The sequence below is a fragment of the Channa argus genome, chromosome 18, assembly GCF_033026475.1.
Source record: "Channa argus isolate prfri chromosome 18, Channa argus male v1.0, whole genome shotgun sequence".
In the NCBI taxonomy this organism is placed as follows: domain Eukaryota; kingdom Metazoa; phylum Chordata; class Actinopteri; order Anabantiformes; family Channidae; genus Channa; species Channa argus.
The window spans coordinates 10,419,986-10,435,999 of record NC_090214.1 but is presented as its reverse complement, the minus strand read 5'-3'; the positions used below and the strand labels follow the sequence as shown (position 1 = coordinate 10,435,999).

Below are 16,014 nucleotides of genomic sequence, written 5' to 3'. Positions count from 1 at the left end.
CTAAACAGCGTATTTTGCAGTTTCCCGATGTTTCGTGGAGCAAACAATCAGAAAACTACAGGCAGTTTAGCTGATAATGAAAACCAGCGTTATTTGCATGCTGACAGTGGCAAACTCTGAACTGATATGATAGAAAACAAAACCAGTACACGCACTAATCAAGTAGTTTATTCTGTTGTAACCAATAAAGTAATAAACCATTAATTCAGAAAAAAACCTTTGGGCTGCCAGGTTGTGGAAAACCGTCCTCCAGTAGGACATTTTGTCTTTTTGTCGAGCTTTTAATTCATCAGGATGATCAATGGATTGTTAGAGCAATCAGCTTGCCAAGCAGCTGGGCCAGAATCCATTTAACGACCACAAAAATGTACAATCTGCACAGTGGATGGCCTTTTATGAAGTGAAAATCCCATGAGTAAAATTATAAAGGATGCCTAACTAGTGGGAGTAGTATAAAAAGTATTGCTGGTTTTAGAGAGTACACTCCTAAACTTAATCAGGGAATCCCACTACTCATTCTATACTTCGTAAAACGTGAGAGAAAATCACAGACTTGTGTTGCAGTTGGGGTGTAAATCAAGCTGTTGCATGGAGAATAAAGAGGAGCATTCACTTTGTGCCTCTCGAAAAGTTGATCTGTTGTAAGCAGCAGATCAAATAATATAACCCATATAATCCAATGAGTGTTTTGAATGATTAGGGTCAGACAACCAACTGTCCTGGACTAGAGAAAAGAACAGGACTAAGATGATGAAATCATATAATGGTTGGCATTATCCCTTTAAGTGACCCTAGAAACCAGTCAGTCTGTGTGATTTTATTACATAAAGTAACATTTTGTTGGAGCCATGGCTCCTCCAGGACTTTGACAACCACATTCATTCAGCAAACACTCTGGTCCTCTTTGATCTGTCTTCATCCAGTTTGTATACACAGCATATATAGTCAGAAACTACTACAGCGCTTGTAATGGGGAAAGAAAAAAAAAAGAGGAAACTCTCATCACATCTCAGTGGGACTAAAAGACAAAGGCTCCATGAGGGAAAGTGACGTGAATGAAATAGGGTTGGGCTTCCTTATCTCCTCTATAAATGTCAAAACACCAAAGAATCCCAATTCATAAACTGGGATAACTTACTTAATGTGAAAGCCAGAAAGACTGTATAATTCAGTGAGGTGTTGTCACCGGATCTTTTGAAATGATGTATGCAAAAGGCTTGACTGAATCCCTCATCAGAACATTTATGTTTCTAGCAGGGATCCTGGGAAACAACTGGCTGGCTCTACGCTCAGTACCCAGGCACAAATCTACTATCCACACCAACGAGGTGCTTTTCATCAACCTGGCCATCTCCAACCTCATCACCAACTACCTGGTCGATCTGCCCGATACCATGAAAGATTTTGCAGAACGGTGGTTCCTGGGTGAAACCTTTTGTGGCATGTTTCATTTCTTTGCCAGTCTCTCTGAAACCAGTAGCATCTACACAACCTTCTTCATCAGTGTTTTCTGGCACCAGAAGCTTGTCGGCTCCCTGAAATGTGGAGGAGCACCGGTGCAGCTCGACAGCTTGTGGCTGGTCGGTTGTCTGCTGGCTGGGAGCTGGACGCTGGCCACGGTTTTCAGCATCCCAAATTTTTTCTTTGTCAGAGTGGAGGGAGCAAATGAAAGCAAAGAACAGTGTGTAGACGTGTTCCCTAATGCACTTGCCAGACAAACCTATGAGGTCTTTTATTTAACCCTGGCTAACGCTCTCCCTGTTGCTGGGATTGTATTTACCAGTTTCCAGATTGTTATCACTCTGCTTCAAAACCACCGACGCATACAGGGTCATAACACTAACATCATGAAGGAGACCGTTAATGATGAAAACATGAGTATCAAGAACAACACAAAATCAGTCAGTGCCCCTTCTCCACCGGGCACCTCTCAAAATCTCAAAGAATCAGCTTCTCTATCCAACATCTACACAGGTGTGGCTGCTTCCTACTGTCCAAACAGAGCGCATTCAGGTGACAGGGGGACAAATATTGACAGCAGAGTTGGAGCCCCACCAAAGTTTTCAAACCCCAGCCAGAAGCCCAGTGCCAGCTCACTCACTCAGGTGAGAGCAGCCAAGAGTGTGGTGGCTGTGGCCAGTGTGTTCCTAGTCTGCTGGATGACTCATCTGCTTCTGCGCATCAGCAACAACATCCACACCTCATCAGTCGTGGTGGAGGTGGCCAGCTATGTTGCAGCCTCCTACACCTCCATCATCCCCTACATATTCCTGCATGGGGTGAAAAAACTTTCTTGCTCATGTAAGAGGTAGAAATGTACACATCACATCAAGGTTTTGCTTGTAATTATACACTCATCAGCTGCAGAATTAGGTACAACTGTACAAATTAATGCAATCAATACAGCTGCTATGCCATGAATTCTACTTTTATGGTTATCATTTCTCAGTTTTAAAATAAAACTTTAGAACCACCTCCTAAAAGAATGCACCCCAGTACAACTCCACCAACCACTTTGACCGCAATCACCTTAATAAAAAATTAATAATTAAAACCTTGAAAAGGTAGAATTGAAGACATTGCGTTAGATTGGACTACCTCCACTTTGAGTACTACTTTCATTCAGCTAATATATTATGTTAAACCGTTTCTCTGCTTGTCCAGCCTTGTTGTTACATCACTTTTACAAACTAGACCCAAATTAGCCAGAATTTGAATTAAATCATCCTCTGCTTATACAAGAAATCAGAGAAGAGATGCAGATGCACGTGGATAACATACAAAACTATGTCCATAACTAGCTAATCTGTTACAATTACAATAAGTGCTTAATCAATCAATAGACAACCATTTTGATAATAATTTGACTTCTTCAGCAAAGGTACTAACATGTCCAACAAGTTCTTCATTGTAACTGCATTTCTTTGTCTTATGTAATAGTAAACTGAATATTTTGGTGTCGAAAGATTGTTCAAAGAATGAATCCACCTTTAAATACTGTCCAGGTTTGCCAAAGATCATCACTATGCCCAAGATTTTCTCCTGTAGTCTTCCAACCCAACAATAAAAAAAATCTTTGCCAACTTTATTTTTCAAAAATACCTATGTAAAATAAACTTTTACTATAAAAAAGGTAATTTGGAGAATGTGTAACAGAACAACACAGCTTCAGTGTACTTTCTATGCCACCATATGCTAAAGACTTACAGATTTAACATTTTGTATGATTCATTTCATTGGCACCTGTATAGTGTTTGTACTGTTTACTTACTGCAAAATTAGGAGAGAAATCAACCCAGAATCAAGACATGATGATTTTATTTTTCACAAGGCTAAAAATTAAACATAATTGTTTTCTGGAGTACACAGATAATTGGAGAAAAAGACATAGCAATTACTGCCCTGTAGTTGATGACTGTAAGAAACCCTGAGTGCTGTTTTTAATTAAAGATAATTATGAAAACACAAACAGTGATGACATTAAGTCCTTTATTGGACTGCCTCTCCAGTGTCACGTTATAAACACTGGAATTCAATTCTCCTTTCCCCTGTAATTGTTTATAAAATTCAACACAATACCTTCCGGTGTAGTGTTTTTCAAACATCTTTGTAAACAAATCCAATGACAAGTTTTATTTCTTTATAAAAAAAGGTTTTATGAATTTTTATTCGACCCACAGGCCAAAGTTTTCAGTATAGCACTGTGAACTGCAGTGTTAAAAAAAAAAAAAAAAAAAAAGTTCTACACTTAAGAATCACTTATACGCAACAGCACTGTCAAATTATTCAGCCAAGTAGACAAAATGTTCACTGTAAAAGATAATGTTTGTGTGAATGAACTTTGGCAGAAAAGACAACATTTGGGCCAAGTTATATACATAATTACAACATCCTACACTGAACTGTTTTCTTGGAGGCAAAAACAGATCAAGCAAAATGATCTTCTTTTACTGGAAAGGCTTTAGTCTGGTATATGTACCTAGTGTAATCATAAGAAAGTAAAGCATTCTAACACACCAATAATAATTAAGTGCATTTTGAATCTATGAAACCAAACCTGTGAAACTGAGCAGTAAAGTCAAATAATGTTTAAAGATATCACATGCAAATAACTGTCTCATTTTTAAAGTTGTATTTCAGAAAAAATGTTTTGATGACAAAATTCATTAAATAAGTTATAAAATGTGTCTCTTCGGTCTTTCTTGCCATTACTAGACAACTTAACTGTCATCTGCTCCCACTGGCACTTAAGAACAAGCATGTGCCAGGCTGTAACACATCAGACCAAAGATCGTACGAGGCAAACTCAAGACAACCATTGCTTGCTGGTAATCGCACTCTAAATCAGTTGTTACATTAAAGCCAATAGGACAAGATCCAGAGGTCAGCTGTCCTCCCTCTTATGAGCAATGTTCTTAATCTGTCAGTGGAGCCGCTCCAGCTTCGCCTGTAGTGACTTAAAGTTGCCAATTGTTTGCTGAAGGGCTGAGTTTGGGCTCAGAGACTGCAGCTCCACTAGGTATCCACAGATGTTGTCGAGGCACACATTAGTGAATCTGCGTCTGAATGGGAGGAAAAACAAACCAATAAATCACCTATACTGCAAAACTATTGCAAGTATGGAAAATTTCAGTAGCACACAACGCACTTTATTATTATCTTTCACAAAAAATGCTTTTCCTGTGAAAATAGGTTGCTGTAGTTTAAAAGACCTGCTCCTAAAAGTATTCCACTAAAAGTGATAGGACAAAATCATCACCACATATATGAATAAATGTTAATAAGAAAAAAAAAAAAACCCACAAATGCATCCATGTGTTGTTTTGAAGCAGACATAAAAATATGTCTAACATTTTCCTTTGACGGTTCTTAACATCTGACCTAAAGAAATGTAATAACCCAGAAAAAATAAAATAAAAATCATGATACAAACAAATTAGTCCTGGTAAAACAGTGACATTTTGAATTTCAGATAAAGTTTATAATTTTATACTCCGTCTTTGATTGCCTGAATGTTTTTGTAGAACATGACTGATCTGTTGCCTGGAAACTGCACATATGCATGTTGCTGCAAAAAGAAATCTCAGCATGATCACGATAGGAGCTATATTTCAACTATAATCATATTGCTGTTCTCACTGCAGATTTCAAAATGCAAGTTTGTATTTTTGTAATTAAATGTATTTTACTTAAAAGCTCAGTAACAAAACATTTTTAAAAGTATGTTTATCATCTTGCCAATCATTCCTTCAAAAAGATTGCATAGAGTGAGCTGCTGTGGATTATGAACTGAATTATTAAAAGGGGGGAAGGGGTGGCAGTTTCTGCCACTCAATGTTTTCACATTTTAGTCTTTTGTAAATCAAATTTACATAACCAACATTTTACAATTACAATAAAATGAGTAAGAGTGTGTGTGTGTTTGGGGGGGGGCCTTCTTGTTTGTTCACATTCAGAAGCAGACAGCATTGTCACCTGGTATTTTAACCTGACACCTTAAGATCATGCTAATGTCTATATAAAATCAAGCCCAACATAACAGCGCATACTACAGGCCAGCATATGAACAGCTACTCAGACAGCGGGTACCTGTCAAAGGTTGGTACTCTACTGGGATCTTCAACATATCCTGAGAGAAGCACATGGATACACTCCACCAAGTGGAGAGGTTTCTTCAGCCGCTGCCAGCAGGGATCCTACAGGTGAAGAAGGCAACAAGGCATATTACTGGATTAGGAAGGGAGAATTCAGCCCTCATCACAATAATGGAATAAAATAGCTCCAGATGAACTGAAAAAGTTTATTTGAAGCGTGTACCCGTGTTTTGAAGAGTTGGTCGTAGACCTCCAGAAGGCGTGGCAACTGAACTCCAATCTCCTGCATGGTGGAGGTGACAAATCCTACATCCCAGTTGAGTCTACACACCTCCTGCTCCAGAAACTTTACTAGGAACTCTACAATCACAGGACACATTGACACTTGCACACTCATCAAATGCTTATTACTTGGGAAAGTGTGTTCTGCATATGACAGAACAGAATGCACGCTACCAACAAGGATATATAAAATGAATCAAAGTCTCCACAGAGGAGACAAGTTGGAACATGCCTGTTGTAATGGGAGAATAATTGGAGCACCTACAGACCTGTACCACAGAGACATTTTGACAAATGATGCAAAGAGAAGTCTAATTAAATTACTGTTAGCAAAATGAGCGAGATGGAAAATTCTAACTACGAGGTAAATTGAACATAATTGCAGGAAGGAATAGACTTACCCAGAGGGAAATATCTTGGTGTTCCAGCGTAAAACTTTCCCAGTGATACCAGTTTCAAACTAAGAGACCTCATCCTGTCTACTGGACTCATGACCACAGTGTCTCCAACTTCTAAAAGACAAGATAAATATGCTCACTGCTGATATTTAAAAACATAAGGCACAGAAAGGGCCTAGGCTGCATTCTTGCAGGGATCTGATATTACACTTGCCTTTCTCGATGATCTCCTGCCACAGTGACTGGACCAGAATTGGGTCAGAGTGTCCTGCGCAGTGAATGATGGCCAGCTTGCACTCAGACAATTTGTAATGGTCAGCAAACTCCCCATAGAGCTTTACAAGAAAAATTTATTAAAGATATTTCCAATTTACTATTTAAAAAAGAAAAAAGCTTGAAAAAAGCTTAACACTGCAAGTCACCTTTGTAATGTCCATTAGTTCAGAGTCCAGTTGGGAGATGACATTTTTCACTGAAGGATGATGGGAGTACTGTCGGATCAGGGTCTCCTGAATCTGTACTTGGATACGTACCAGCTAGAAAGGAGAAAAAAGGGAAAGAAAAACTGAGTGGTTACATCACTAACTTCAAAGCAGAATTGTGCTCATTTCCTCCCCTATGGTAATTACAACACACACACACACACACACACACCTCCATCTTTTCTTCTAGTTCATGAAGAAACTCTCCATCAGACGCCTGAGCTGAGATGGAGGAAGAGCTCTTAGCAGACAGAATGGCTCGAGCGATATACTCCAAACGTTGCTTCAGAGAGATCTCAGTGCTGCATAATGACAGAATGAACATTGCTGTCATTTTTTCTCTTAAGAAATAAAAACACGTTCTTTGTATATATGGTATATGTTGTAAACAGGTCCTTCTGAAGGAGTAACTGCTGGGCATTAAACAAACCCTGGAGATAATTCTAAATAATCTATCAGAATGAAGCTCAACCTGGTGTGTGAGCAAACCTGTGCATGTCAGCGAGGCGTGCCAGTACATGAGCTGCCTTGCCAAAGTTACGGTTCTTCTCATAGTAGCGCCACAACAGATCCATATTGTGCACCTTACTCTGGTCTTGCTTGATCATATGCATTAGATGTTCTTCCAGGTATGGAGAGTTCACCTGTAGATTGAGGAACAGAAGAAATGTGGAAAGTGCTTTTAGCCAAAGGGTTTTAAAGTTTTGCTTTACATTTACACATAGACCACCAAACTCACCAAGAGCAACTTGGGGTTTAGTTTCTTGCCCAAGGAAACCTAACATTTAGCCAAGAGAAACTAGAAATTGAACCACTGACCCTGCAGTTCTGCTGCTTTACCAAATGAGATACAACTGCCCCATTACATTGGTGTAACACTGATGACAGATGCAGTCTTGATTTGGATACAGGCTACAATTATTCAGAAAACACACTAATATTTGATTTTATGGGGTCATAAAAACAAATGATTTAAAAATGTGGGCATATGTAATAAACCTATAGAAAAGGGAAGACTCAGTGTTAGGGAAATCCACAGCACGGACACACTACCTCTAGCAGCTTGTCAGTCAGGTCAGCCTGAATCAGCCAGTTGTACAGAGCATTGTGAAAGAGTTCATCCTGAGACCTCTGTGATAGACCGAGCATCTGCTCAAACTACAAGGGAATGACAGATTGGAATTAAAATGGAGATCTTGTGTACCTTTGTGACAAGAAATAGGCGACAATATCTCTTCTCACTCACGTGGGTTGTAGCTTCTTCATTGCTGAGCATGTTGGGATCCGAGGTCATGACAGGTGGCCCAGGCTGCTTGGGGACACTGGGGGACTGAGGGGCAGCTTTGCTCTGGTTCACCAGCTCCTGCATGGTGTCTGTGATGCACTTATAACATGAAAGTCTGGAGTGGAAAGAGGAGTGAAAAATGTTAGTGACCATCAGCTACATGGGGGAGAATGATTTGTGTGATCTTTCTTTCTTGTGTTACCTTTCCTGAAAGGCCTGCTGTCCCACTCTGTCCTCATCAGGTTCTCCATTTTTGTAGAAGTGGGGCCCTAGTCTCTGTGGATCCTTCTTATCTGCTGCTGTGAGGCACAACTCAAGGACTCCCTCGTAGAAACGCACTTAGAAAAAATTACTGGCATTAGTAAAATACCAACTACACAAACACAGAAAGTGTGTGTGGTTGGGGGGGGGGGGTCTCTACCTTGCCTGTACTGTGAGCAGACAAGTGGCAGATCTGTGTGTTGGCTGATCTGTTGGTAGAGCTGCAGACTCTCTCTCAATGTTCTCTCTTTATCAGCTTTATTCTGAATGTGCTTAGAGCCCTGTAGCAACTCATTAGCCTGATTGAGAGACAAAAAAAATATAATAAATAATTCGATAAGTAAATAAATAAAACGAATATTGAAAAACATGAATCAAAACCATTCAATGACTTTGACACTATCACATTAGATTGGACAACAGGAGATCAATAAAATGGAAACAATTTACGTTATCTGGTACCTTTTAAGCATGTAACTATGCTTAGAATATTTTTAAGAGTTATTTCTTAAAATGAAAGTATAAGACCCAACACATCAAATGTTCGTGTGTGTGTGTGTGTGTGTGTGTGTGTGTGTGTGTGTGTGTGTGTGTGTGTGTGTGTATACCTTAGAACAGACACTGTCATCGCTGCTGTACAGCAAGGGACACATGTCTCGCAGGTGATTGCTGATAGCATCCACAGAGGCATTATCTTTGATGTAGACATTAATGAGTGCTGTGATGAGTGCTCCAGACAGCTCTTTACCACGGATCACTATATCCTTAAAAGTTGCTGCCTTCATGTGCTCTTGAAACTCCTGACAATACAGAAAATAAAACTGCGGAGTGAGCAGCAAGCAGTCTATGTGAACAATCGAGAACTCGAACTCATGAAAAGGTCTTGGCTGTAAAATCAAAATGCCTTACATTTAGTAGAACGCATGTGAGTGACTACGGTGTTGATGTAAAGGACTAGTGTTGCTTTAACCGTTTACCTTTGGGAGCTCAGCCATAATGAGACCGAATTGATGATCACACAGAAGCTTCCAGAGGGCCAGAGTCTGATAGGAGCGATGCACTAATTGCTGGATCCCCTGCAGAGACACTTTCTCATAGACCTGAGCCTTGGCTGGATAAGAAGGTTGAAAAGTTAAATAATAGGAGTATTTTAATAAGAGAATTTTAAGGAACAAAGATATTATTCAAACACAAAGTATATAGATCTTTCCCCCTTTTATAAATCCTTAATATTTGGGATGCTGATCGTATGACAATATTTAGGAAAATGTGGAAACCTGCACTCATAACTCACTGTGATATTTCCTCTGGAGCTCCTGCTGGACCTGCTGTGAGCTGGCTCCATCAGGACGCATAAATCCCAGCAGCCTTTGCTGCAGGTTGGCAGGGGAGGTGAAACTAACAATGAGCAGAACAGTTGATGTTGTTGTTAGGGAGAATAGGCAAACAAGACTCAGGTATAGTTTTAAATTCAAGACTCAATATATCACACAAACACACATAAAATAAACATTAACTAAACACAAAAATACATGATAGATTCTACTTGCCAAATGGAAATTACACTTAAAAAACATGAACCTGAAAAAGCAGCACACCTAGACTGAAACTGACCACCTAACTTCAGCAGGAGTAATTTTCCGCCCTTTGTAACTGTGCCCATGTGCCGATATGTTAAGAGAATTAACCAAGTCACTGACACACTAATTCATTTCAGAAAAGTAACCCTTACCTTGCAGCACCAAGAGAGGAGGGACTGAATTGAGAGTTTTTATCAAGAAACTCCCTCAAACCACAGAGCTCCATGAGAACTGACTCAAGATCAAATGAACTCACACTGCTTTCCAACTGCGGAGATGACAAATAACAGAGCTGACTATCAGATATCCTGACAATTGTCTTATGGTATGTTGATACTTGGGGTATTTATAATACTTACAATACTAAGAGACTGGTTCCCATTGGTCATAACTTTCTCAACAGCTAGACTCCCATCCCAAATATTTCTGTAAGGTCAGTGGCAAACAGAAAAGAAGGACATCATTCAGTAGAAAGACCATCATTGCGCATAAGCATTCATACTTCTTAACAGAGAAGCCCACATATTTTGACTCTCATTCACAATGTCAGAATATAACAATTACAGGATGTACGTACCCAAGAATGCGAGCAAAGTAAATGCAGATGCCATTGTGTTTCCCTGAGAAAATCACCTCGGGGCCAGCGGCCATGGGTGTCATGGGGGCAGATCCAGAATGCATGGGTGTGAAGGGTGTGGCCAAAGCTGGGGGCACAATGCCTTCAGAAGAGCGACAGAAATTAAATTATGAAATTATGAAATGTGGCATTTGAAATGTTTCAGTATTTTGTATATCCTCATTAGCAAAATACTACTACATACATACATGGTAATGTAAATTGTGTATGAGGCGCTACACAATGACAGAGCAGTTTAAACTGTCAAGTGTGGTCATCCTATAACTCAACCACATCAGGCCCAGAAAAGAATTTTTTTTTTATTGTTTACCTGGTGCTGGAGAGCTCATTATAGGTCCAACAGTGCTAGGAGAGCCAATGGCAGCTGGGAATCTCATCTGTGCTTCTCCTCCATATCTGATTGTGGTAAAAACAAAAGTACTGCTGTAAGTTTGTGTATAATGAAAGCAGGTATAAATGTATGTGGGTATAAATTCTTGCTATCTGACCTGAAGAAAGCTCTAGTGGCCCACTGTGAAACCTCTCGGTCGCAAGCAGCACTCGAGCAGCTGAGGATCAGTGCCGTGGCACAAGCCTGCTCCTCCTGCACAGAAGGAAAGAAACATCTCAAATCCATATTTTGTGTGTGAGTGAAACGCGTCTACACTCGGATCTAAGGTTGCATGTGTGATCCCTGTATGCAAGTGGTCGTGTCATAAAGGCTGCCAGCTTGCGTCATATAGTCGCAAACCACGCGTGTTTCATGCAAAGGATTAAAGATACATGCCAAAACAAGGCGATTATAAAATACTACGTGAATAATATGCTTTGTACCCTGTGCAGTTTGAAGAAGCGCTCAATATCTTCACTTTCTCCTCCAGCACAGCTCACCAGCAGGTGACGGAGCTGGTCTACCGGTCGCAGTTTCTGGAAGATATGACTTCCCTGGAGGTCAACAAAGAATTTAAACTTGTTATACATATGTAAGACATTTTGTGACATGACACCAAGATCGGGTATGCAACACAAGTGTCATGACAACGGTTTTAACCTTTGCAGAGAGGAGGACAAATTTCTGGGGAGGAATATTGTGTTGCTGGACCACCACCGGTGAATCAGTGATGGGAATCAGTTCCTTATTCAGAGGTGTAAAAATCTTCGTGGACCTCTCTTCATTAAGGGCACACAGAGCCCAAGAGTGCCCATCCACATTAGACATCATCTGTAATATAACAGAAGAAAGAGAAGCACAATAGCAGGGTGTTATTAGCTGGTAAAGCTAAAATGATGGCAACCAAAATATCCAGCCCAAAAATTTAAGAATGAATGGATAAGCTAACAAAATACCACTGTAATATCTATGTCAGGTATTCCCTTAATTCTGAAAAGAACAGCTAGAATCCTTTTAACTTATTTTGGGGGGGGGAAATGCACATATTAATTTTACTGTACTCTTTTAATAATACTAACCTGAGTCTCCATTAAGGGTTTCTTGAAGGGAAAGGAGTCATGATTGATGCACCACAGAATGTCATTGTCTTCTGTCTCAGAAGCAGCCATTAATAGAACACCTACAAGATTTAAAAAAAAAAGCCTGTTTAACAAACTCTGGACAATGTCAGGAGAAATTGGCCTCTGACATTGTCCGGAGCTGCGTTTCACACATGCAATGTACAGCGGTGCACTTGATTTCAAGTGCACAGTCAGCACACACAGGAGAAACAACAGTCAGGAGAATATCAGGATTCGAGTGTATGTGTGAAGGGGACAAAACAAAAGTGATGCAAACAGAACTGGGTTCTTGCCAGCAGTGGTCCTGTACCTAGTGAGCTGATGTTTGCGAGTGTTTTAGGTTGTTAAACAATGAAATATAGTTGGCTAAAATGTTGTACCTTTGCTGTGTAGTGCTTTATGAACTTTTGCAGGTTTCTGCAGGGTAGAAGATGCAGAAAACCCTGGCGGCAGTCGAACATGGATCAAAGCTAGCAGGCTGGGTCGAACTGACAAATGCTTCTGGTGTGGAGGAGCAAAAGGTGTGGTGCTGAAGTAGAGACGCACACCTACAGAAACATAATATGATATTCAGACACAGAAAGAAAAGACATATTTCATGTTACCTGCTTGTGTGTTTCTTCTTGTGATCACTTCTGTTTGGTTATCTTTACCTGCATGAGTGACAGCAAGAAGGTGACAGTCTAAGGACTCAGATCTTTCAATTACAGAGATCTGGACAATTGGTTTGAAGACAGAACGATCAATTGTCCTGCAAGGGAAAAAGACAACTTTCAATGAGACCAAAATAACATGCTTAGGTTTCTATGACAATGAGTGGCAGAGTTGAAAGAGATGTTGTGGTTTCGGCAAACCCAGACATACCTCGCTATGTTTCCAGCAGCTGCAACAATGGAGCTTTGCGACATGGTTGCCACACGACTCATACCCTGCCCATCAGCACCCAGGTCATACACCTGAAAAAGTCCCTTGTTAATTATTACAGCACATTGTTATAGGAAAATGACAATCGCAGGTTTTTGTCAGTTTCTCTGCTAATAACCACCAGCCTCACAAATTAACAATTATGGTGAAATCCAGCAAGTATCATACCTGCAGGACCCCTTTCTCGGATCGTGTAAATAGTGTGTTGCGAGAGTTGTCTATAGCAATCTGCACAATGGGGTCTGTGAAGCAAAAGGAAAGCAAATCGTTAAAGCAAAGTTTACTTCTATCTCACACAGAAATGTGCCCTATTCTTACCATCTTCAGAAAAAGAAAACTGGAGCACAGAGGGGATGAGGAAGGACAGTGAGCTTTTAGAGTGGTTGATTTTTCTGCAACGCTGGCTCAGCCAGCCAGCTTCAGCCTGGTAAGCGATCTCATAGAGACAGCCATCCTTTCCTGCCATAAAGATGCGTCCCAGGTCTGTGGAAGTGATGGACAGGATGTAGGTATTGTCTGTTGGTATTGAGAACAGGGGGTCTGGTAGCAGCTGCATCCCACCAGACATGCTGTCGTTCAACCCTATGAAGGGGAAAAAAAAAATACAAAAATGACAGCAATAAATTAGTACAGGTATATGTGGATATTGATAGCACTGTTGCAATCATAATAAACCAAAAATGTGAGATTGGACACCTCTGTTTTCATATCATACTATAATATTCATCCAAATACTTATCATTAAATAATAATAATAAAATTTACCTTAATAATAATAATAATTCATTTTATTTATAAAGCACAGTGAATGCTTTTAAATATTCTAACTTTATGACAACATATTTAGCTTGTCCACAAGCACGCCACGTTTAACATGTAACCCTCAAATGCAGTGTCGCTTTGGCATAGTTGTAGGAAGGACTCACCAGCCTGGCTCTTGGGGAAGCTTAGACCAAGAATCACTACATCCACAGAAGTAGCCAGAACTAAGAGGTAGTGAATGTGAGGCTGTAAAATCCCTGAGAACAAAAACACAGATTGTTAACAAATAGCCAATAACAGTTCACTGCTCAACACATCTTTCCACATACCTTGTTTTGGTTTGACCAGGCCGACTGCCAGAATGGTTTCAATAAGACCATCAAAATAGGCCACATCTCCCCTGCGCAGAGTCAAAATAATGGACACAAATAAATCGGTCTTACATTCAGGTTTGTTTTCAGGAAATTTTACAACTTTAGGGCAAAAAAGAAAAACAAATTCAGTCATCATTATGGATGTTATTCACTGCATTACCTAAAATCTACTTACCCATCTTCATAATTCCACATGAAGATATCATTGTCAATAGTTAGCCATGCTCTACAGATCTCAGGAAAAACTCCCATCATGCAGTTACATTGCATGTCTATAAAAAAAGTTAAGTTAAACTCAAAGCAAAAAGAAGGGCAATCCATTCTATGACCTCTTTTTTAATATGAAATAAAATAAATACAATGTTTTTCCAAAATCTTTAAAAGGGATACGGCTGAATTGCTCCACTAGCTCAGGTGGAAGAGGGACTCGGCGGACTGCACTGATCTCTGGGAGGTTTGGCACACTTAGTAAACCTGGTCCTTGGAGTGGGTAATCCATGTCAGACACTCCAGAGATGGATGGCATATCTATCACCGCAAGAAAAAATAAACTCCTTCCTCAGACAAATATGGAAACACCATTATAATAAGCCACCTTTGTATACAAACATATGTTATGATGAAGCTTGCCATTAAAAAAAAAACCCAACATATTTTAGTACCTTGTGTTTTCTATCAAATTCATATTCACTAATTATTTTCTTATGCCATTTAACAATGCAAACAATGATTGTTGATGCATTACAAAAAAACATACATACTTATGTTGTGAACGTCTCTTCTTTGTCACCATATTGTGATTACATGTAAACATTACAGATTTTTCTTTTGCATATCTGTGAGTAAACAGCGTTTCACAACACCAGTGAATTGCATGACCTGCATTAAATTTTAGTTAAAATCATCGTCCAACTTAGATGCTGTTTTCAGTAGGTAGTTTGTTAACGCATGACAATTTGATTGCACATAGCAAAAAAGGTGCGAATGTTGTGTTCCATCTTCTGCCCAATGCCCTCTGCATTGCTTACTGTGTGATGGGACGCTGAGCAGCTCGGACAGGTCAGGAAAGCAGCGATCATCCTGCAGGTGTCTGTCAATCAGCCGGGCAGAGTTTTCCAGGGCTTCAGCGAGTGCAGCGGTGGGGCTGCTGGGTCCAGCGCAGGCTGGCATGACTGGGCTATAGAAGTGTTCGAAATGGAGACAAACGAAAAAGGCATGGCAAATGATAAACTGACACAACAAGTCGAAAGTTTCTGTTATACAGCTAACGCTAATGCTAGCACTGGGTAGCAACCTTATAGAAGGATAGTTATTAGCATTCAAGCTAAATGCTAGTTAAGTGTCAAATAGAGCGTTTAGAAGTGATCTCGTTTCTTTACCAGACTGAAGAGATTCCGCGTGGAACAGAGTTTTTGGCTATGAAGTTTAGTTCACCGGCAAGACAGTAAAATTTGAACTAACACAGCCAAAACACGCACCCAACTAGCAGCCCGCCAACCTCATGCACACAGCGGTAGAAGCACAAAGTTCCGCTAAATCCTTCTTCGTTTCTGTAATTTTCCGCAGACAGGGCGAAGTGAGGCGCAGTGCTGCCACACACCGGCCAATGTAATGATGTGTGTAATGGTAATCTGACAGAAACCACATACTTATACATACAACAATTTAAAAAGTAGCATAAAAAGAACCATACGTTTTTATTTACATTATCCAGTAAAAGAGTAGCACTTTGAGAATTGTCAACAAGCGTAAAGTGCTTTATAGAAAAAGTATATCATTTGTAATTAAATTGATCAAATATTCAATGAAAATAAATAAATATTCTCTGGTATACAGCTTTTATTATATTATACCTATTATAGTATTATAATATAGTATTATTATATTATACCTATTACAGTAGGTAAGAAAATTCTGTAAAATGAGTCCTGACTGAACTGATTC

At 39.8% G+C, this 16,014-nt stretch overlaps 2 protein-coding genes across 2 annotated transcripts; one reads left to right on the top strand and one right to left on the bottom strand.

The window, feature by feature from the left end:
• The first annotated feature begins 1,035 nt into the window (after positions 1 to 1,035).
• ora5 (olfactory receptor class A related 5) lies at positions 1,036 to 3,064 on the top strand. Its single transcript, XM_067484601.1, has one exon. It carries the CDS (start codon positions 1,200 to 1,202, stop codon positions 2,310 to 2,312), a length of 1,113 nt encoding a protein of 370 aa, XP_067340702.1. The 5' UTR covers positions 1,036 to 1,199; the 3' UTR covers positions 2,313 to 3,064.
• A 237-nt stretch (positions 3,065 to 3,301) lies between these two features.
• On the bottom strand, positions 3,302 to 15,598 carry nup155 (nucleoporin 155). Its single transcript, XM_067484657.1, has 34 exons — positions 15,450 to 15,598; positions 15,099 to 15,247; positions 14,461 to 14,598; positions 14,246 to 14,342; positions 14,026 to 14,096; positions 13,861 to 13,953; positions 13,253 to 13,516; positions 13,103 to 13,176; positions 12,875 to 12,966; positions 12,664 to 12,761; positions 12,391 to 12,558; positions 11,969 to 12,069; positions 11,550 to 11,720; positions 11,333 to 11,443; positions 11,008 to 11,102; positions 10,830 to 10,915; positions 10,460 to 10,601; positions 10,242 to 10,308; positions 10,035 to 10,150; positions 9,597 to 9,700; positions 9,280 to 9,413; positions 8,911 to 9,102; positions 8,463 to 8,601; positions 8,244 to 8,379; positions 8,003 to 8,156; positions 7,810 to 7,914; positions 7,246 to 7,400; positions 6,929 to 7,058; positions 6,697 to 6,810; positions 6,489 to 6,609; positions 6,278 to 6,388; positions 5,818 to 5,954; positions 5,590 to 5,696; positions 3,302 to 4,562 (listed from the first exon to the last, which is right to left on the bottom strand). The coding sequence occupies exons 2-34, from the start codon at positions 15,238 to 15,240 to the stop codon at positions 4,424 to 4,426; spliced, it is 4,104 nt and encodes a 1,367-aa protein (XP_067340758.1). The 5' UTR covers positions 15,241 to 15,247; positions 15,450 to 15,598; the 3' UTR covers positions 3,302 to 4,423.
• Between the last annotated feature and the right edge of the window lie 416 nt (positions 15,599 to 16,014).